The sequence below is a fragment of the Phyllobates terribilis genome, unplaced genomic scaffold (assembly GCF_046119375.1).
Source record: "Phyllobates terribilis strain yellow unplaced genomic scaffold, ASM4611937v1 Scaffold_5__5_contigs__length_657084704, whole genome shotgun sequence".
Taxonomy (NCBI): domain Eukaryota; kingdom Metazoa; phylum Chordata; class Amphibia; order Anura; family Dendrobatidae; genus Phyllobates; species Phyllobates terribilis.
The window spans coordinates 72,347,348-72,371,313 of record NW_027362765.1 but is presented as its reverse complement, the minus strand read 5'-3'; the positions used below and the strand labels follow the sequence as shown (position 1 = coordinate 72,371,313).

The 23,966-nt window shown below is 42.6% G+C and overlaps 1 protein-coding gene across 2 annotated transcripts in view; it reads right to left on the bottom strand.

Annotated features, from left to right (window-relative positions):
• Positions 1-1,913: 1,913 nt before the first annotated feature.
• Positions 1,914-23,966, bottom strand: part of LOC141270744 (uncharacterized) — a 34,596-nt gene continuing 12,543 nt past the window's right edge. The window contains exon 7 of one of the 2 annotated variants that reach the window (XM_073680848.1): positions 1,914-7,058. In XM_073680848.1, the coding sequence (XP_073536949.1) occupies positions 6,040-7,058 (1,019 nt within the window). In that variant the 3' untranslated portion in view covers positions 1,914-6,039. The remainder of the gene's footprint in view (positions 7,059-23,966) is intronic. The other variant, XM_073680849.1, reaches the window with a different exon arrangement.

Below are 23,966 nucleotides of genomic sequence, written 5' to 3'. Positions count from 1 at the left end.
TGTCACGCAATTTCTCTCGAACACAATGATACCCCCACAAGTGGTCAAAATCTGCTGTCTGGGCAGGGCGCGGAAAGGAACTTGTCTGGAATAAATTGGGGATGCTCTGTCGCAATTGCAGAGCTCCTGACAAGCAAAACAGCAGAAACCCCCCCAGTCGTGACCCTTTTTCGAAACTAAACCCCACAAAAATTCATCTAAGTGCGTTCTGAGCATTTTTAACCTCCAGGTGGATTCACAAAACTTTATAATATTTGGATGCAAAAACAAAAAATTATATTCTTTCCCTAAAATACTGTTTTAGTATCAAATTTATAATTTAAACGTGGGTTAATAGTAAAAGATAGACCCCATAATTTGTAATGCAGTTTCTCCTGAACACAGTGATACCCTACATGTGGTCAAAAACTAAAGTTTGGGCACATAACAAAACTCAAAAAGCAAAACAGTGCTATTTACGGTAATTTTTGGAATGAAAATTTGGACACCGTATTGCATTTGTAGAGCCCCTAAGGTGCCAAAAAAGCAGAAACATCCACAAGTGACCCCACTGGTCAAACCTTATAAGGAATTCATGTATTGTGTAGTGAGCATCTTTAACCCACAAAATACATTATAGAATTTGATAACATTGGGTTGTGAAAATTAAAAACGTATGGTTTTCCCGCTACAATTTTACTTTGGCCTTAAAGGGGTTGTCCACTACTATATATTCCCCCACATGTATCCCCCCGGGGCCTCTAAGCCTTTTTTGTAAATACCTTCTGTTGCTGATAATGCCTGTGAGCGGCGCTATCACTGGCCACTCACAGGCATCACGTGACCCCCGGCTGCAGCCAGTGTTGACATCCGCTGATGTCACGACAAGTGTGGGCAGCAGCTGGGGGTCACGATCTTCCTGGTTCCACAGTGGATGCCAGGTTGTGGGCGTGGTTACCCCGCACGTCATACCCAGCATCCACCGCGCCCTGTGCCTCTCCCCATTCATTGGAAAAGCGCACGGTGGATGCTGGGTGTGACGCAGGGGGTAACCCCACCCACAGCCCAGCAGCCACCGCGGGGACCCCATCGCTCAGTCATGCCTCACTTGTCGTGACGTCAGTGCGGGGTCACGTGATGCCTGTGAGCGGCCACCGATAGCGCCACTCACAGGCATTATCAGCAACAGAAGGTATTTACAATAAGTCTTAGGGGTCCCGGGAGTATACATTGGGGGGTGGAAAAATAAAGTAGTGGACAACTTCTTTAAGGTTTTCATTTACACAAAGGGTAATAAGAGAAAATGAATTTTTCCCAAACGTGGCAGTACCCCATATGTGGTTTTACACTACGGTTTGAGCACACAGTAGGGATCGGATGGGAAGGAGGGATGCTTTGATTTTGGAATGCAGATTGTGTTTGAATAGATTGTGGACTCCATTAGCCGAGCCCCTAAGGTGCCAGTTTAGAAAAAAAAAAAAACACATGTGAGCCTATATTGGAAACTTCACTGCTTAACCCCTTCAGCCCCAGGCAATTTTGTTTTTCGTTTTTTCCATCCCTTCTTCCAAGAGCCATAACGTTTTTATTTTTCCGATAAATATAGACATATGAGGGCTTCTTTTTTTTTGAGGGAAGAGTTGTAATTTTGAATGACACCATTGACTTTACTTCAGAGTGTACTGGAAAAGGGAAAAAAAATTCCAAGTGCATTGAAATTGGCAAAAAAGTGTAATTTCACAATTGTTTTTTTTTTTATTTACCATATTCACTATATGATAAAACTGACCTGGCAATATAATTCTCCAGATCAGTACGAGTACACAGATACAAAATACAGATACATGAATAAAGTTCTTTTTATTTAAATGATGAAAAAAAAAGTACTGAAATTTGTATAATAAAAAGTTTCTGCGTATGTCGTTATTTTCAGAGATCTGGGAAAGGGTGAGGGTTTATTTTCTGCACCCTTAGCTGACATTTTTAGTGATATCATTTTGGGGTATACAAGATGTTTTGATCACCTATTATTGCAATGTTGCGGAAACCACAAAAAAAATGTAATTCTGTCGGTTTGATTTTTCTTCCCATTTTGATAGATTGGACATTTCTGAATGCAGTGATACCAAATATGTATTTTTTAATGTTTTCATTTTTTATGGGGGAAAAGAAGGGTGATTTGAACTTTTGTGTTTTATTTTTTTTTACAATTTTTAATAGTCCCCTTAGGAGACTTTTAGTTGCGATCATCCGGTCATCTGTGCTTCAGCACAGCTATGTATAGCAAAATTCATGATCTCCTATGAACGCCGGCTGTGTTCGTTCACAGGACGATTGTCATTACAGGTACGGGGATCTTCAGCAAACCCCCAGCTGTCATAACAACCCATCGGTGCAATGCGATCAAGTGATAGGGGTGCCGATGGGCGGGATTTGTGATGCGATTCAGGCTGGTGCATGTTAAATTCCACTGTCAATGATTGACAGCAGCAATTAACTGATTATCAGCTGCGGCATCTCTGACCCGCTGCAGCTGTTAGAGGCACTTGATGGCTGATTAAATCAGCCATCATTGGACAAAAATGCAGACTCAGTGTGTGAGTATAGGTCATAAGTCGTGAAGGGGCTAAGGAATTAATCTGAGGGTGTAGTAAGTATTGAACCTATGTGGTGCCTCACAGAATTTTATAACATTGGAAAGTGAAAATATAACATTTCAGTAGTAAAAAAAAAATTGTTTTATTATTATTATTTGCAAATTTGGCAGTTACCAAAGGGTTGACAGGTGAAACTGGACCCCAACATTGCGCAATTTCTCATGAACGCTGTGATTCCCTTTAAGTTATCAGAAACTACTGTTAGGCCACACGTCAAGGCTGAGAAGGAAGGAGCACTATTTGAGCACAGATTTTGGTAGAATAGTTTGGGGGCTACATTTGCGGAACCCAAGAGATGCCAGAACAGCGGGAAAAAAAATGACCCCATTGTAAAGTTGCACCTCTCACTGAATTCATCTACATCTGCAGTGACTATTTTGTAATGTCCATGTCAGACTTTATTCTGGAGAACTGCAAATATGCCAGTTTGATGCCCATACATTCTGCCCCTATAGTGTAGTGCCCCCATAAATTGTGCTTAGCTTGTGCTTCTGGAGACGGCTCTTCCCACTACAATCATGCCAAAATATAGCCACTAAATGCGGTTTAGACACAGTGGGGCTCAGAAGGTGGGCACATTTGGATCTGGGAGCACAGATTTCACTGAATTTTATTTGATGGGGTGGGAGTTATGTGGCTTTTCTACCCATAAGTGGGAAACCCCTCATTTCCAATGACAGATGATGGACCTGAGTGAGGGCTGGTTTTGTGCGGGATAAGTCAGGGTTTTTATGGGTAACATTTTGGGGTAAATAATTTTTGATTGCTTTCAGTATAAGGCTGGGATCACATTCTTGTGTTCTACGCTGAGCAAATACAATGGGGTTTCTGTGTAAATCTCACAAAAATGGAATTCAGAACAAACCCCCAATGGAACCCCTATCTATAATGAGGGAGATGGAGACTCCACTTGGCTTCTGTTCCGGTGGTATCCATTTTTTTCTGCATGCACAGGACTATGGTCAACCACACTTGTGCGCCAAGACGATACCTCAGGAACAGACCAGACGGAGTCCAAATATACTCCATCTGCCTCATTATAGTGAATGCTTTCATCCGGGTTTTTGTCTGAACCACCGTTTTTGGGATTTACAGGAAACTCTGACGTCAGCGCTCAGCGGAGAGCAGAGGATTAATGTGAATTTAGCCTTATTCTTTCTGAGTTTTGAGAGGGAGAATGAACAAATAAACAGCAGTACAAGAATAGTTCTTATAGGGATACCAGATTTATATCGTTTTTTTAGGTTTTACTTTTTTTTATTAAAAAAAAAAAATAGTTTTTTGTTGCCATATTCTGAGAGCTGTAACTTTTATTGGTTCACATTTCTTCCGATTTGTCAAATGGAGAATGAACAAAAAACATAAATTCAGTTATTGTTTTAAGATCAATTTATTCTCCGAGTCTGTAAGATTATAGGGAAACCAGATTTATATCATTTTTTTATGCTTTCATACTTTTACGCACTAAAAACAATATTTAAAAAATATATATATTTTTTTGCATTGCGTATTCTGATTTGGCGTATTACATTTTATTTAATATGACTTTTTGATCGCTTTTTATACATTTTTGTGTGTGTCAGTATGATGAAAAAAATTACTTTTTTTTCCCAAAAAAAAATTTAGAGTGTTCGCCATACGGAATCTACCTCTCTGGACCCAATATCTCCTCCCTACTAACCAGAATCCCACAATGTCTATCTGCCATCTCATCCTTCTTCTCTGACAGATTTCTAAATTTTAACATGGATAAAACTGAATTCATAATCTTTCCACCGTCTCACTCAACCCCCCCCCAACTGACCTATCGATAAAAGTCAATGGCTGCCCACTCTCCCCAGTCCTGCAAGCTCGCTGCCTCGGGGTAAACCCTGGACTCTAACTTCTCCTTCAAACCACATATCCAAACCCTTTCCACTTCCTGGCGACTCCAGCTCAAAAATATCTCCCGGATCCGCACATTCCTCAACCACGAATCTGCAAAAACACTAGTGCACGCCCTCATAATCTCCAGCCTCGACTTCTGCAACCTCCTTCTCTGTGGCCTCCCTTCTACCACTCTCGCACCCCTCCAATCTATCCTAAACTCTGCTGCCCAACTAATCCACCTGTCCCCCCGCTATTCCCAAGCCTCTCCTCTCTGTCAATCCCTTCACTGGCTCCCCATTGCCAAGCGACTCCAGTTCAAAACCATAACCACGGCATACAAAGCCCTCCACAACCTGTCTCCTCCATACATCTGTGACCTAGTCTCCCGATACCTACCTACATGCAACCTCCGATCCTCACAAGATCTCCTTCTCTACTTCCCTCTTATCTCCTCTTCCCACAATCGACTACAAGATTTCTCCCATGCATCCCCCCTACTCTGGAATTCTCTACCCCAACACATCAGACTCTCGCCTACCGTGGATACCTTCAAAAGGACCCTTAAGACCTACCTCTTCCGACAAGCCTACAACCTGCAGTAACCCTCGCTCCACCATACCGCTGCACGACCAGCTCTACCCTCACCTACTGTATCCTCACCCATCCCCTGTAGATTGTGAGCCCTCGCGGGCAGGGTACTCGCTCTTCCTCTACCAGTCGCCGACTTGCACTGTTCAAAATTTATTGTAATTGTTTGTGCTATGTATACTTCCTTTCACATGTAAAGCACCATGGAATAAATGGCCCTATAATAATAATAATTAATGGCACCATTTTATAGTTTGGGTCGTTCTGAACTTGGCGATACCAATTATGTGAACTTTTTTGTTGTAAGATAAAGGCTGCATTTTTAGTGGCAAAATGTGTTCTCGCAATTTGTGTGCGCTTTGTGTTTATTTTTGTTTTACATATTATATGTGTTTTAACCACCCTATAGTCTATTAGATGCCGGTTTCGTAATTAAAAGCAGCATTTAAAGGGTTAATCGGCTCCAAAACTGATCGGTGTCAATGCTGAAGCTGTCATCTGCTTGGGGTTTTTGACCACTGTGGGGGAGGGGAGGGCAGCACTATTTACTTACTATAAGGCCTCTATTTTAATGCGTATTAGGGGTCATCAAATTAACCGACGGGCTAGATGTTAGATGGCAATTATTCTGATCATGCCTGATCTCTTCAATGCCAATGTCACATCGAACAGAAGAAAACAGCATCAGACAACTTGTTTATGTAAATATTAATTCAAACATAGCTGTATTTGAATAACAATTATTGGTAATTGTATACATTTTCTAAAAATCATCTAATGCTCTAAATTGTTTTCTTTTTTCTTGTAGATATGTGACTGTATTATAACTTGCATTTTTTCTTACATGTTTTCAATAAATTGATAAAAAAAAATTAATAGCTACCTCCTTTTGTGTCCTTAGATGACCAACAAGACGTGATTTTACTGTAAAACATTTCCCACATTGTCAACATGAAAATGGCTTCTCCCCTCTGCAAACTCTCTTATGTTTAATGAGACTTGATTTGAAACTAAAACATTTCCCACATTCTGAACATGAAAATGGCTTCTCCCCTGTGTGAATTCTCTGATGTACAGTAAGATTTGATTTATATGTAAAACATTTCCCACATTCTGAACATGAATATAATGTCTCTCCCGTGTGCGTTCTCTGATGCATAAGAAGGTATGATTTCTGTTTATAACATTTCCCACATTCTGCACATGAAAATGGCTTCTCCCCTGTGTGAATTCTCTGATGTATAATGAGACTTGAATTGGAACTAAAACATTTCCCACATTCTGAACATGAATGTGACTTCTCCTGCGTGTGTGTTCTCTGATGTCTAACAAACTCTGATTTCATACTATAACGTTTCCCACATTCTGAACATGGAAATTGCTTCACCCCAGTGTGAATTCTCTTATGTCTAATGAGACTTGATTTGGAACTAAAACATTTCCCACATTCTGAACAGGAATATGGCTTCACCTGTGTGTGAATTCTCTGATGTCTAACAAGATTTGATTTATATGTAAAACATTTCTCACATTCTGAACATGGAAATGGCTTCTCCCCTGTGTGAATTCTCTGATGTGTAACAAGATTTGTTTTCAGATTAAAACATATCCCACACTCTGAACATGAAAATGGCTTCTCCCCAGTGTGAATTCTTTGATGTGCAACAAGATGTGATTTCTGTTTACAACACTTCCCACATTCTAAACATGAAAATGGCTTCTCCTCTTTAAGAGCTATTTCATGCTCATTAGTCCTTCTATTACTTATATTTTGCATATCGGTCATTGACGAAGCAGAAGAAAGGACCTGTTGAAAATGATTAGATGAAATATTTTTTCTGAGAAGTGCTTGAGGTATATCTGGGATAATGGTATGTTCTTCATATGTATCTGGTGTAATACCATGACCATCTGTTCCAAAATCTGAAAGTATTAGATATCCTTCTGAGCTCCTGGTACACTCATCTGCCAAGAATAAAAGTAATGTTATTATTTTTCAGTAATACTGTATTGAAATCATATCACTATTATATATATTTTATCCATTTTAATACAAACTGAAATACAAATAAATTATCGAAAAGTAGAATACATAGCAGGGATTATTAGATTATGATGTTAGGCCACCAGGTTCCACTGTTTAAATTTTTCACTTCTCTGTTGGAGTGGTCTTCAATCATTACCAGTTATATCAGGGTTAGGGAACCTTTTTCTGACAAGGTCATTTGGCCATTTATACCATCATTCAATGGCCATACAAAACTATTAATTTGAAATATATCCTGCTATATTTGGTCAAACATTTAATTAACTCACCCCTAATGTAATTACCGGAGCTGCTTCCCTTTGGAGAGACATGTGATGTTAGCTGGTATTAATGATGTTGCAACTCTCAACTGCTTTTCCAGGTTTGCGCTGGTCTGAAGCGCAGTCAACTCTTTGCAATAAATTTTGTTAACAAAGTTGTACTGAACACAGACGTACAGTTGTGCTCAAAAGTTTACATACCCCGACAGAATTTTTGCTTTCTTGGCCTTGTTTCAGAGAATATGAATGATAACAAAAAAACTTTTTCTCCACTCATGGTTATTGGTTGGGTGAAGCCATTTATTGTCAAAATACTGTGTTTTCTCTTTTTAAATCTTAATGACAACCAAAAACATCCAAATGACCCTTATCAAAAGTTCACATACCCTGGTGATTTTGGCCTGATAACATGCTCAGAATTTGACACAAATGGGTTTGAATGGCTACTAAAAGTAACATCCTCACCTGTGACCTGTTTTCTTGTAACCAGTGTGTGTGCATAAAAGTTGAGTGAGTTTCTGGGATCCAGACAGACTCTTGCATCTTTCATCCAGCCACTGACGTTTCAGGATTGTAAGTCATGGGGAAAGCATAAGAATTGTCAACGGATCTACGGGAAAAGGTAGCTGAACTGTATAACACAGGAAAGGGATACAAAAAGATATCCAAGGAATTGATAATCACAGTTTGAACGCTGCTGACTGGCATTAACAAATGGAAAATCAGGGGCTCTGGAAAAACCAAACCACGGTCAGGTAGACCAACAAGAATTTCGGCTACAACTGCCAGGAAAATTGTTCGGGATGCAAAGAAAAACCCAAAAATTGCATCAGCTGAAATTGAGGACTCTCTGAAAACTAGCGGTGTTTTTTTTTTTAAGATGCACAATAAGGAGGCACTTGAAGAAAATTCGGCTGCATGGTCGAGTCGCCAGAAGAAAGCCAATACTGAGCAAATACCACAAAGTATCTCGCCTGCAATATGCCAAACAGCACAGAGACCAGCCTCAAAACTTCTGGAACAGGGTAATTTGGAGTGATGAGACCAAAATTGAACTTTTTGGATATAACCATAAACGGTACATTTGGAGAGAGGTCAATAAGGCCTATGATGAAAGGAACACCATTCCTAGTGTAAAGCACGGAGGTGGATCGCTGATGTTTTGGGGATGTGTGACCTACAAAGGCAAAGGAAACTTGGTAAAAGTTGAAGGAAAGATGAATGCAGCACATTATCAGCAAATACTGGAGACAAATTTGCACTCATCAGCCCGGAAGCTGCGCATTGAACGTACTTGGACGTTCCAACATGACAACAATCCAAAACACAAGGCCAAGTCGACCAGTCATTGGCTGCAGCAGAACAAAGTGAAGGTTCCCGAGTGGCCATCTCAGTCTCCTGACCTCCATATCATTGAGCCACTCTGGGGAGATCTCAAGCGCGCAGTTTATGCTAGACAGCCCAGAAATTTACAGGAACTGGAGGCTTTTTGCCAAGAAGATTGGGCAGCTTTACCATCTGAGAAAATAAAGAACTTCACCTACAACTACCACAAAAGACTTCAAGCTGTCATTGATGTTAGAGGGGGCAATACACGGTATTAATAACTGGGGTATGTGAACTTTTGATCAGTGTCATTTGGATGTTTTTGGTTGTCATTAAGATTTAGAAAGCGAAAACACAGTAGTTTGACAATAAATGGCTTCACCCAACCAATAACCATGAGTGGAGAAAACGTTTTTTTGTTACCATTCATATTCTCTGAAACAAGGCCAAGAAAGCAAAAATTCTGTCGGGGTATGTAAACTTTTGAGCACAACTGTATTACATTGCATGTCTGATCACAGTGGGAAATTCATCACTTTTTCACACTACATTTCCAAAAATCAAGCAGAGGGAGGCCTAATGTATGCATCACAAAGTAGACACCGAAACCGGGAGCTGTGTACATCAAATAGGATTATACTCAGATTACACTGAAACTGCTGTATGTACATGTACATCACATAGGATACACCAAGATAGTTGTATATGCATTACATAAGAGCAGGGCTGTCACCAGGAATTTAAGGGCCCCATACTGGCAAATTTTTTAGGCCCCCTTCAGACTCTGTCCAGGCTCCACCCCAGCTACGCCTCCATCCCTTGAACCTTCAACAGTCCCACCGTCCACTCTTGGAAAAACTCCACTTCTGCACCACGTCCTCACATTAACAGTTCCCAGTGAATACCAGATCACACACACAGCCATCAGCTTTTGTTTGGGCCAAAAGATTTTTAAAACTGCCACCACTATAAGGTAAACCCTTCTGGCCGGGCCCTACTCTAACCTATTAAACATTTCTTAAAATATCCAATACTCTTTTTAGGTATATTTTTTATTTATTTTTCTTTAAGGGAATGTGTCCTATACATTTTTTAAAATGACCAATAATACCACATACAAGGATCAAATACCACTGCACCATGATCAGACCACATATTACCACCACATAGTGACCGAATAATACCACATACAAGGGACAAATACCGCCACCCTATAACTGGACCGCATATTACCACCAAATAGTGACTGAATACTACAATACTGATCATTAATGAAAAAAAACCACAATACTAATATTACCATAAGTGCCATTATACACGGGAGATCTGTACATGGTATACAGAGTATTACGTAAGTGTACAGGTAATAAAGTGATCACCAGTGACATATACAGGAGCTCTGTATATAGTGTCAGTGTACAGGTAATACAGTGATCACCGATGACATTATACACAAGAGCTCTGTATATAGTGTATAGTGTCAGTGTACAGATAACACACTGACTCACTGGTGACATCTCTAGGTGAAGTTCTTCATCTTCGCTTTTCTCCTTCATCCAGCACAGACTGCCATCACTTCCTCCAGCCAGGACTCGTCTCTGCATAAAATAACAGTTATCTATAGCACATTCCCCAACTTATACATTACACAGCTGAATACAGACGTGCACCCACCATTAATATATAATTAGTCATTATGCAACCCACCATTCCAAACATAAATTGTAATCCACCACTGTGCCCCCACTAACTGTAAATAGCCACTTACCCACCTAATATATAAATTAGAACCTGTACTCTTTCCCCCAATTTATTACTAGTCACACTCCTGCATCCTCAACGCCCCCTACTGTGTACCTCCTGCTCCCCTGATTATATTTACATGTGCCCTCTGCTCAAATTCATTATGTCATGTCCGTGCTCTCCCCACCCCCACCCTGTATTCATCATTTACTCTCCCCCACTCCCAATTCATCATTTGCTCTCCCCACCCCCACCCTCTATTCATCATCATTTACTCTCCCCCACTCCCAATTCATTTGCTGTAATCACCTCCCACCCCCAATTCACCATTTGAGCTCCCCACCCTCCCACTCCCAATTCACCATTTGATCTCCCCACCCTCCCACTCCCAATTCACCATTTGATCTCCCCACCCTCCACTCCCAATTCACCATTTGATCTCCCCACCCTCCACTCCCAATTCTCCATGTCCTCTCCCCACCCTCCACTCCCAATTCATCATGTGTCTCCTCACTCCCAATTCACCATTTGCGCTCCCCACTCCCAATTCTCCATGTGCTCTCCCCACCCTCCACTCCCAATTCTTCCTGTGCTCTGCCCACCGCCCATGAGCTCTCCCCACCCTCCACTTCCAATTCTCCATGTGTGCTCCCCACCCTCCACTTCCAATTCATCATGTGCTCTCCCCACTCCCAATTCTCCATATGCTCTCCCCACCCTCCATGTGCTCTCCCCACCCTCCGACTCCCAATTCATCATGTGCTCCCCCCCCAATTCTGTTGTCTCCCCACCCCCCTTCACCAATTGCTCTTCCCATCCCCTCCCAATTCATCGTGTTCTCTCCCCACCCCCCCACTCCCAATTCATCATGTGCTCTCCCCACCCCCCACTCCCAATTCATCATGTGCTCTCCCCACCCCCCCACTCCTAATTCATCCTGTGCTCTCCCCACCCCCCCACTCCCAATTCATCATGTTATCATGTTCTCTCCCCACCCCCAATTCTCCATGTGATCACCCCACCCTTTACTCCCAATTCGCCATGTACTCTTCCCACCACCCTCCATGAGCTCATCCCCCCACTCCCAATTCTCCATGTGCTCATCCTCCCACTCCCAATGCATCATGTGCTCACACCCAAGACCATTTAAATAATTATATTTAAAAAAAAATAAAGTTTTCATAATTACCTCTCATACGATCCCTGCAGCTGTACTGGCATCCTGGCGCGGCTCTATGCAGGCGCGTACGGGATGAGTCATCGTATACTTGACTTCACCAGGGCGTCACTGAAGGGGAGGAGGGACTCGCTTGGAGATGCTGCGCGGCCATTCAGTGTTGAAGGCCGTGAGCGCTCCATTCCTTGCACCGAGGAGTGGTACGCCGCAGTGTTCTCCTGACTTGTGGTCAGGTGACGGCGTATATGCGTTGTCACCTGACCAGAAGTCCGGAGAAGTATGAGGGAGCTTTGTGGCTGTAGAGCTCCGGTAAGGCACTTAGCGGCTAGGTATGCGCCGCCTTCTGTGGCGTCTCGGCACTTTGTCACAGCATGGGGCATGGAGAGCAGAAACACAAGAGGGGGGGGGCCCAGACTGGGCCCAGGACCCCCTCTTTACTGCTACTCACAGGGCCCCATACAGCAGTAAGGGCAGTAATGCCCTGATGGTGGCCCTGCACAAGAGACACCAAGACTGCAGTATATATTACATAGGAGACACCAAGACTGCTGTACATACATCACATAGGAGACACTGGGGCTGCAGGATATACATCACTTACAGTTAGGCTAAGTGCTCACGATGCAGAAATGCTCTGGATTTTTCCTGAGCGTTTCTGCATCTCACTGGCAGAAAAAACGTATGCGGATTTTACATGCATTTTTCCGGTCAGAGACAAGAGTAAGTGAAACGTTTTTCACATGCGATTTCGCATGCGGGTTGTCAAGCGCTTACCAAACGATTTTAGCATCACTTGGAAAGTGCTTGACAGCTTGGTCACACTATATAAATCCATGCAACCGGCATGGATTTTATATAGTGTGACAAAGTTAGTAAAAAAAAAAAAAAAAAGATAAAAATGGTAAAAAAAAACAAACAAAAAAAACATTATACTCACCTTCCGATGGCCCCCGGTCTCCTTATCCGATGCGTCCAGTCTCCCCAGTGTCTTGCGGTTGTGTAAAAGGACCTTCCATGACGTCATTTAGTCAAGTGACAGGTCACGCGACCGCCCGACGTCAGCGGTCACGTGAGCCATCACATGACTAAATGATGTCATGGCAGATCCTTTTAGACCATCGCAAGCTGCCGGAGAGCCAGGACGCATCGTACAGGAGACCGGGGGACATCAGAAGGCGAGTATAATGTATATTTTTATTTTAAATTCTTTTTTTTTCCACTGGTACTATGGTACCCGGGTCTGGATGAGAGTCTCCTCTTCTCCAGACCCGGGTACCATCCGCACATTGAATCGCTTTAATATCCGAATGTGCACATGTAATCATGCGGATATTAAGCGATTCAATGCAAGTCAATGGCAGCGAAAACGCCGCGATTACGCAAAATAATTGGTAGTGCTGTGGATTTTTCCGCAATGATAATTGCAGACCTTCTACCAAGCGTTTTTTAAGTGTTTCTGCAGCGGAATTGCCGCTGCGGAAATGCTTAAAAAATGCATAGTGGGCGCACAGCCTTATGGACGAAAGTGTTGGCACCCTTGATATTGTTCCAGAAAATGAAGTATTTCTCCCAGAAAATTATTGCAATTACACATGTTTTATTATACACATATATTTTCTTTTTGTACATTTAAACACACAAAAAAAAAAAAGGAAAATTGCACATAATTAATCACAAAACTCCAAAAATGGGCCAAAAAAAATTGTTGGCATCTTTCCAAAATTGTGGGTAAACAACTTTGTTTCAAGCAAGTGAAGCACGTACAAACTCCCTTGTGGCAAGTAACAGGTGACTGGCAACATAAATCACACCTGAAACCAGATAAAAAGGGGGAAAGTTGACTCAATATTTGCATTATGTGTCTGCTTGTGCCACACTAAGCATGGAGAACAGAAAGAGAATAGAACTTGAGAACCAAAATCGTTGAAGAATATCAACAAATCTCAAGGTTACAAGTCCATCTCCAGAGATCTTGATGTTCTTTTGTTCACGGTGCGCAACATAATCAAGAAATTTACAACCCATGGCACTGTAGCTAATCTCCCTGGACGTGGACGGCAGAGAAAATTTGAATGGTTGCAACGCAGGATAGTCTGGATGGTGGATAAGCAGCCCCAATCAAGTTCCAAAGAAATTCAAACTGTCCTGCAAGCTCAGAGTGCAGTGTTATGCCAGGAGACCCAGGAGGAACCCACTGCTGACACAGAGACATAAAAAAAAAACGATAATTACTTACCGGTAATTTGATTTTCCTGAAACCCATGACTGCACCATACGAGAGAGTAGGATCCGCCTCTATTACAGGACAGGAAGCCCTGAGTACAAAATAAAAAGGCAACTCCCACTTCCTCCTTCAATGTGGTTTACAGGAGTCAAGTAAGATTCACCCAATTCATCATCATTTTTATTTATACATTCACTCAAGCCCATTCTTCATTGTGAGAAGAGAAGACTAAGAACCATCATCAACCAAGAGCCAGAGGGAGGGAAAATTAGGGTGCTGTCATGGGTTTCAGGAAAATCAAATTACCGGTAAGTAATTATCATTTTTCCCTTCCCCCATGACAGCACCATACAAGAGACAATAGCAACGGAGTCCTTCAATAGGGAGGGAGCACCACTGTAGAATCTTACACCTTAAGAAAGATCCCCGGAATGTCCTAGTTCAACGGATAGTTCTTAAAGAAGGAAGATTGTGAAAGTTGTAGATATCATTCAATCAACATAATGTCTATCGATTTATAGTGTTACCCAAAAGCGCCAACAAGAGTAAAAAGGATTTTTACAACTCCTCTTTCCTCTTTATCTCCCAGAGAAGGTCTATATTTAGAGACTTCACGTATATGCATGGTTGAATATCTTCCACAGATTTGATTAGATATTCTGTTCTCATTAAATCAACTAACTAACAACTGAAGTATATAAGAACTGGTACTAAGCGTGTAATAGAAGCAGAAGTTACTTGATTCAGGGAACCTGGTAACCTTAACCAGGCTTTGACTAGGGTTTCTACCTTAACCCCTTCACAATCCTGGGATTTTCCGTTTTTGCATTTTCGTTTTTTGCTCTCCTTGTTCCCAGAGCCATAGCGTTTTTATTTTTTGGTTAATATGGCCGTGTGAGGGCTTATTTTTTGCGGGACGAGTTGTACTTTTCAACGCCATTACTAGTTTTACCATATCGTGTACGGGAAAAAAATTCCAAGTGCGGTGAAATTGCAAAAAAAGTGCAATACCACAGATGTTTGGTTTTTTTACCACGTTCACTGAATGCTAAGACTGACCTGTCATTATTATTCTCCAGGTCATTTTGAGTTCGTAGATACCAAACATGTATAGGTTCTTTTTTATTTAAGTGGTGAAAAAAAATTCCAAAGTCTGGTAAAAAAACAAAAAATTGGCACCATTTTCCAAGACCCGTAGCGTCTCCATTTTTCGGGATCTGGGGCCGGGTGAGGGCTTATTTTTTGCGCACCGAGCTGACGTTTTTATTGATATTACTTTGGGGTAGATCCGATGTTTTGATCGCCCGTTATTGCATTTTATTGCAATGTTGCGGAGACCAAAAAACATAATTCTGGCGTTTAGAATTTTTTTCTCGTTGCGCCGTTTACCGATCAGATTAATTCTTTTTTATATTGATAGATCGGGCAATTCTGAACGTGGCGATACTAAATATGTGTATGTGGGTTTTTTTTATTATTATTTTATTTTGAATGGGGCGAAAGGGGGGTGATTTAAACTTTTATATTTTTTTAATTGTTTTAATATTTTTAAAAACATTTTTTTTTTCACTTTTTGCTTGCTTCTATAGTCTCCATAGAAGACTAGAAACAGCACTTGTCTGATCGCCTCTGCTACATACAGAGGATCAGCAGATCACCTGTATGTAGCAGAAATGGTCCTGTGCGATGAGAGCCGACCACTAGGAGGCGCTCATAGCGACCAGCTCATCACAACCACTGGAGTCTGCTGCAGACCCAGGGTTGTCATGCCCACCCATCGGTGACCCGCGATCACGTGACGGGGTCACCGATGGGAGGGGTAAGTGACGCACTTCCGGCGATGTTAAATGCCGCTGTCAGAGATTGACAGCGGCATTTAACATGTTAACAACCCCGGGTGGATCGTGATTCCACCCGCAACTGTTGCGGGCACATGTCAGCTGTAATAATCAGCTGACATGTGCCCGGTTCAGTGTGGGCTCAGCGCCGGAGCCCTCACTGAAGCGGGGGGTTACAGCATGTGCGTACAAATACGGCACAGGCTGTAAAGTGGTTAATACTGTTGGCATTTTCAATAGAAGGCCCCACTTAAGGCCAAGATCAGGTCGTAAGAAACTTTTCTAGGGTCAACAATCACATAATTGTTCAAAACTACCCAACTCTATGCTATCAAGTAGAAATAGCATCCCAAATTGCCAAAATGAGGATTCCAAAACCAGCAGAAATATTTAGTACGTTATATCCCTTAGGGTGTAATGTTAAGTCCCCCCAAGAAATGTATTTAAGCCGAACGGACACTTATAGTTTGAGATTTCCATCCTGGGGAGTTTCTGGCTACCACAATCTAGCCAAGTACCAAGAGCTAATAGAACTAGAAAGGGCAAAACACAGATCTGAGCTATTCCAAAAGAAAAGTCACAATTCACCATTCATGCAGGGATGATCATATTTACGCTATTCGCCTATAATAGCATCAATTCTGCAACTTAAATGTATGTTAATATAATCCAACCATGGAGATCAGATGAAAATAGTTCAAATGCAAAATAGATTAGTTTTCAAGCAAAGAAACTAAGCAAACTGAGTGATAACCATCATCACTTATACACTTTTTTTTTTCCCGAAGCAACTCATTAATAAAGAGATATAGATCTCTTATGGTATTGTCAAATCTCAGACGGTCTTAAGCTAAGGTATTAACATCATGTCCCGTTAAACATGTACCTTAAGTACGTATCATCCTTTGTGTAATAATCAGAACGGACTTACCTCAGTGTGCAGGCATTCGTCTTAATTAACAAAGATGTTTCTCCTTCGCCACAGGAGTCTCACGGGTACGGGAACATTTTAACTCATCCACCGATTCCTCCCTTTATAGGTTTATTGCAGAGTTGCCATCTTATCACTCCAAGAGCGCACTGACTGGTTATTTAACCAACTCGCCACTTAGTTGAGTCTACCAGTTTATGACTTTAATTCCAAGAATACATAGTGTAATATGGCTCCATTGACTTAATTTCCAATTAGTTCATCTGCCCCACGTCTAACTGGGAGGATACACTGGTCTTGAAATAATTTTACCAGATCCGGTATAATTATGTCTATTGGGCAACTCCATTAGGAGGATAGACTGGGATATTTACTGGTTCGTCAGTCCTATACCGGCGAGTCCAACTCGTACCTCCCTTAGGAGGGCAGACCGGTAGTGCTGCCCGACTCATTACAATCAAGTTTATCTTACCATTCCAAATCAGAAGGGTAGATTGATGCAATTTTTGGTTTATCAACCACTGATACCAGCGAGTCCAGCTCGCACTTCCCTTAGAAAGGCCGACCAGTATAGTACTGCCTTACTTAGCACCATCAAGTTTATCTTACCATTCCATACCAGGAAGGTAGATTGGGGCAATTGGTGGTTTATCAACTTCCCTACCGGTGAGTCCGACTCATACCTCACTTAGGAGGTCAGACCGGTATAGTGTTCCCCCCCCACCCCACCTTGGCACAATCAAGTTTCTTAAAACTCTAAACCAGGAGGGTAGATTTGGGCAAATGTTGGTTTTTCAGTCCCCCCATCGTTGAGTACAACTCGCAGCTCCTCCTACCATTCCCCATCAGGGGGATATGGGGTATAGAGAGTTTAATCACTTAACGTCCAAAAGGTCATTCGAAGACTCCGGGTAGGAGTTTTAACTGGACTTACAGTGGTTTCTTTAAGCTTAGCGCCGCTATGTCCCTCTTGCACCTTCAACCAGGAGGAAGGGGGGGGGCTGAGCGGTAGATGTTTATCAGCCAGTTCATCTAAATGGAAGGAGGCATCTCATATGATGAGAGGTTGAAAAAGTTGAGCTTGTTTAGCTTAGAAAACGACTCCTCAGAGGGGATCCCATTTACATGTATAAATATACACTTGTGCTCAACAGTTTACATACCCCGACAGAATTTTTGCTTTTTTGGCCTTGTTTCAGAGAATATGAATGATAACAAAAAAACTTTTTCTTCACTCATGGTTATTGGTTGGGTGAAGCCATTTATTGTCAGACTACTGTGTTTTCGCTTTCTAAATTTTGATGACAACCAAAAACATCCAAATGACCGTGATCAAAAGTTCACATACCCTGGTATTGCCCTCTCTAACATCAATGACAGCTTGAAGACTTTTGTGGTAGTTGTGGATGAGGTTCTTTATTTTCTCAGGTGGTAAAGCTGCCCATTCTTCGATAGTTGTCATGTTGAAACGTCCAAGTACATCCGATGCGCAGCTTCCAGGCTGATGAGTGCAAATTTGCCTCCAGTATTTGCTGATAACGTGCTTTATTCATCTTTCCTTCAACTTTTACTAAGTTTCCTCTGCCTTTGTAGCTCATACATCCCCAAAACATCAGTGATCCACCTCCATGCTTTACTGTAGGAATGGCGTTCCTTTCATCATAGGCCTTGTTGACCTCTCTCCAAATGTAACGTTTATGGTTGTGGCCAAAAAGTTCAATTTTGGTCTCATCACTCCAAGTTATCTTGTTCCAGAAGTTTTGAGGCTTGTCTCTGTGCTGTTTGGCATATTGTAGGAGAGATACTTTGTGGCATTTGCGCAGTAATGGCTTTCTTATGGCGACTCGACCATGCAGCCCATTTTTCTTCAAGTGCCTCCTTATATTGCATCTTGAAACAGCCGTACCGCTAGTTTTCAGAGAGTTCTGAATTTCAGCTGATGGTATTTGTGGGATTTTCTTTGCATCCCAAACAATTTTCCTAGCAGTTGTGGCCGAAATATTTGTTGGTCTACCTGACCGTGGTTTGGTTTTTACAGAGCCCTTGATTTGTTAATCACAGTTTGAACGCTGCTGAATGGCATTATCAATTACTTGGATATCTTTTTGTATCCCTTTCCTGTGTTATACAGTTCAACTACCTTTTCCCGTAGATCCGTTGACAATTCTTTTGCTTTCCCCATTACTCACAATCCAGAAACGTCAGTGGCTGGATGAAAGATGCAAGAGTCTGTCTGGATCCCAGAAACTCACTCAACTTTTATGTACACACACTGGTTACAAGAAAACAGGTCACAGGTGAGGATGTTACCTTTAGTAGCCATTCAAATCCATTTGTTTCAAATTCTGTGCATGTTACCAGGCCAAAATCACCAGGGTATGTGAACTTTTGATCAGGGTCATTTGGATGTTTTTGGTTGTCATTAAGATTTAAAAAGAGAAAACACAGCAGTTTGACAATAAATGGCTTCACCCAACCAATAACCATGAGTGGAGAAAAAGTTTTTTTGTTATCATTCATATTCTCTGAAACAAGGCCAAAAAAGCAAAAATTCTGTCGGGGTATGAAAACTGTTGAGCACAACTGTAGGTGTGGTCAGTACAAAGGACTAGCACATGACTTATTCCCTCCAAAGATCATACTAAGGACCAGGGGGCACTCATTACGGGTGGATGAAAAGCAATTCCAGCACCTAAATAGGAAAGGGTTCTTTATAGTCAGAGAAGTTGGGCTGTGGAATGCCGACCACAAGATGTAGTAATGGCAGACACTAACAGCTTTACAAAAAAAAACAAAAAAAAAAAGGGCTGGATGATTTCCTTGAAACACATAACATTGTGGGTTACAGTTAAATTAGACAAAATATTACACCTATAGTAGTACATTTGATTCAGGGTTCTAGGACTCATCGCCTTTTCTCGGGGTCAAGAGGGAATGTTTTCCCCCTGATGCAAATTGGCTGAATGTGTCCTGACAGTTTTTAGGTATAGTGATTTTAGTAATACCATTATTAGAAATAGAAAAAATAAAACTAATTAAAAATGATAAACTGGTTCATTATAATTGTAATAGTGCAGTTATAATAAAAATGGTAATAATACATTTGTGAGGCCTAGTCCCAGTAAGTTAGTGTCAGAGTACAATTGGGGGAGAAAGGTTGAATAAAGACCTAGGTCCATAAAGTTCAACCTATGTTAAGTTACTAATGATCCTAGATTGTGAAGATCAACTGGACTTAAATTGGTATTATTCTTTTTAGCGCCCCCATTCACACCTTTACCAAGAAGACCACTGGGACATAGATGTTAAATCCAGACTAGTTCAATATGCTATCCAAGTATAAGGGATTGCCTGGACCTGTTACTCAGCAGCTATCCTTTGGACTGTATTTAATAGAATCACCTCAGACCGAGGGCATCGTCCAGAAAACCTCCTTATCAATATCAGTAATATAGCTAGTAAAGAGTAGTGAAGCTTTGAGTCCTTAGTGAAACAGATCTACAAGCCCCAAGTTGACTGGTTAACCGGGCAACCCACCGTGAGACAGACAGGTGAGGAAAATCCTAGACCTAACGTGGCAGGGTTTTCTGCAACTATGAAGCGGTCTGAAAAAACGAAGTTACTTACCAGTAACAGGATTTCTCAAAGCCCATGACGGCACCACGGAGAGAAGGGATCCGCTCTTCAAGGACAGGAAACCTACAGATAAAAAGCGCGGTACCTCTCTCCCGCATCAGTTGTTTACAGGGCACGAGAGGACCTCCAGGTTAATAACACAATATACAACATTATTATGATGCTTAATAGGAACACCGTGTGACTACGTATAAACCACAAAAGTAAGTGTGTACACCAACGCGTGGAGGGAGGAGATGTACGGGTGCCGTCATGGGCTCTGAGAAATCCCGTTACCGGTAAGTAACTTTGTTTTTCTCCTTCCCCCATGACGGCACCACAGAGAGAATTGCAGAGAAGTTAATTGTTAGGGGGGGAGGGGCACTGCCTCCAAGACCCTTCTACCAAAAGTAAGGTCGAAGGAATAGGCTAGGTCCAGCCGATAGTGGCTAAAGAATGTAGAGGGGGAAGACCATGTGGCGGCTCTACATAACTGTTCTATCGACGCGTCAGCTCTTTCTGCCCAGGAAGCTGCTACTGCCCTTGTCGAGTGAGCCCTCAGATTCTTTGGGATAGTTTCCCCACTTGCAATGTAAATTTTTAACCTAAGGATGATGGACCGGCCCCTGGGACAGAAGATTCGGGAGCTCTGGAAGCACCCAGGGGTCTGAAATGGACAACATCTGCCGGAATTAGAGCAATTGGAGGAAAAGCATAGGCACGAGGGTGATTCCACGGGATCATGAAGGCGTCTACTGCTAATGGGTTACCCCTGGGTTCTAGAGAGCAAAACTCGACTACCTTTCTGTTCCGGCTGTTGGCAAACAGATCTATGGTAAGACGCCCCCATGCCTCTATTATTTGATCGAAAACCCCCTGATTTAGCTCCCACTCGCTCTGCTTCAGCTGAGTCCGGCTCAGGAAGTCCGCTCTGTGATTTTCTATTCCCTTTATGTGGAGCGCCGACAGGGACTCCAAATTGCTTTCGGCCAAAAGGAAAATAACTTCAATCACCTGCATCAGAGGACGGGACCGGGTACCTTCCTGGTGATTGAGATATGCCACCACTACCCGGTTGTCCAAGAGCACGCTTACGTGGTGACCTCGCAGAGTGTCCAGGGATTCCGAGAGGGCAAACTTCACCACCAGCACCTCCTTCATGTTCGAGGATACGGAACTTAGGGGCCCTGTCCATCGACAATGAGCTCCCTGGTCGTTTAAGTGGGTGTCGCAACCCCTGGGGCTTGCATCTGTGGTCAGTATCTGAGTGACTGGAGTTACCCATGGGACACCCTGGGCTAGACTGTCTGACTCCGCCCAACATCTAAAGGAAAGTATGGTTTTTAATGATAAGGTTAGGCGACTTTCTAAGAGCCCTCCTAGAGAGTTTCCAGCCTCTAATAATTCCCATTGCAATTCTCTTGAATGTATCTGGGCTCACTGAACGGCCGGTAAACAGTCAGCCATGGAACCCGGAAGGGACATGGCTTTCTGCAGGGTCATAATTGGGTGATTCTCTATCCGAGACACCTGGCTTATAAGTTTTTGGACTTTCCCTGCTGGGCGGCGGCACTCTTGATTTATTGAATCCAATATAATGTCCAGATATTCCTGCACCTGACCTGCTTTGGTTCTGGACTTTTCCAGATTCAAAAGCCAACCTAAGCTCCTTAAGGAACCCATGACCTTCTCTAGTTGAGTTCTGCAATGCTGGAATGAGCTGCCTATTATCAAAAAAATCGTCCAGATATGGGACGACCAGGATATTCTGCTCTCTCAGGTGCGCCATCACCTTCGCGATTATTTTGGTGAAAACCCTTGGGGCAATGGCCAGGCCGAATGTGAGGGCCGTGTATTGATAATGCTTGACCACCCCCCCTATTGGGACCTACACCCTGAGGAACTTCTGGAAATCTTTGTGGATGAGGATACGATAATAGGCATCCTTCAGGTCCAGAACCGTCATGAAGCAATACTGAAACAGCATTTTCACTGATGAATTTATTGTCTCCATCTTGAAGGTCTGAACCTTTAACAGTTTGTTTGTTTTTTCAGATTTATGATAGTCTTGAAAGTCCCGTCCGGTTTCCTTCTCAAAAACAGAGGAGAATAGAAACCCTCGCCCTTCTCCCCGGTAGGCACCTCCTGAAGGACTGCTTTTTCTATCAGTGTCTGAACCTCTTGTTCTAGCGCTAACTGCTCTTCGCATGATGACCTCTTGGGAGTTATCATGAAGTTTGGATGAGGGACTGAAAGGAATTGGAATTTTAGGCCTGATTATATTATGTCCAGGATCCATGGGCAGTTTGATATATTCTCCAAGGCCGGGAGAAACCCAGACAACCTTCCCCCCACCCGGGGCAAACCTTCATTGAGAAGACTTCTAATTGTTGTTGGGGGGGGGAGTCTATTGAACAGGAAGCCTTTGGTCCTCCTTCTATCATCTTCATATCTATCCTTGTACCTGGGGGGTTTCCTATGGATAAAATCTCTGTTCCAAAAGGACTTCCTATATGTGGTGTTAGAAAGGATAGGAAAGCGCTTTTTGCTATCTCCCACCTTATCAAAGATATCATCAAGGATAGGTCCAAACAAAAATTCCCTCTCACAGGGAATGCAGCATAACCTTGATTTCGTTTGTAGGTCCCCTGGCCAATACTTAAGCCAGAGGGCCCGCCGGGCAGCGTTAGAGAAGCCAGCTGCCCTAGCCGCCAACTTGACAGAGTCAGCCGAAGCAACTGCTAGAAAGGCGGCAGCCCCCTTCATTAAAAGGTATGGAGTCTAATATTGCCTCCCTAGATGCTTTCCCTTTAAGCTGAGTCTCTAAATTATCCAGCCAGACCATTAACGATCTGGCAGTACAGGTGGCAGCTACCGCAGGTTTAAGACCTCATCCCGCGGCCTCCCATGAACCTTTAAGGAAGGCGTCTGCCTTTTTGTCCATGGGATCTTTTAGTACTGCATGTCCTCGAACGAAAGGGAGAATTTTTTGGATGCTTTAGCAATTGCTACATCTAATTTTGGCGCTTTCTCCAGAACAAGCAAGCCGGGTCATCAAATGGGTATTTTCTTTTCGGGGATAAAAGGCCTTTCCTTTCTTGTCTTTTACATTCTTTTTTGATCAAAAATGAATCTTCTCATTGAGAGGGAAAGACCTTTTCTTTCTCTGTTCTAGACCCCCGAACATAATGTCCTGGACAGACCTTTTGGGATGAGGGTCTACCAGACCCATAGTGGATCTAACGGCTTTGATAAGACTATCTGTTTCTTCAATGGGAAAACAACTATGTCCCCTTTTCTCCCAGGATGAGGATGAGCCTGATGAATCCGAGTCCGTATCGACCTCGTCTGGGCTACTAGAATCAGACTCCAGGGGCGCGTTTTTAGATTTCCTCTGTTTCTTCCTGTGAAGGGATCTAACGGTGTCCTCCACCTGGGTTTTAATTATGGACCTCAGTTCTGCGGCAAATTTAGGGGTTTCCTCGCATATTGTTTTCTCTATACAAGAGCCGCAGAGTTCTTTCGCCCAACTAGGGGGTAAATTTTCAGCACAAAGAGCACAGGTTCTGTGCTTGGTTTTGCCTGTACTTTTTCTTTCCGAAGAGAGAAGAGAGAGAGAGGTGACCCCAATTATTAGCCGAACTTTCACGAAGATCACTTACCCAGTGAATGAAGAAAGGGTACCGGGTTGTCAGGAGGAACCATACCCGTA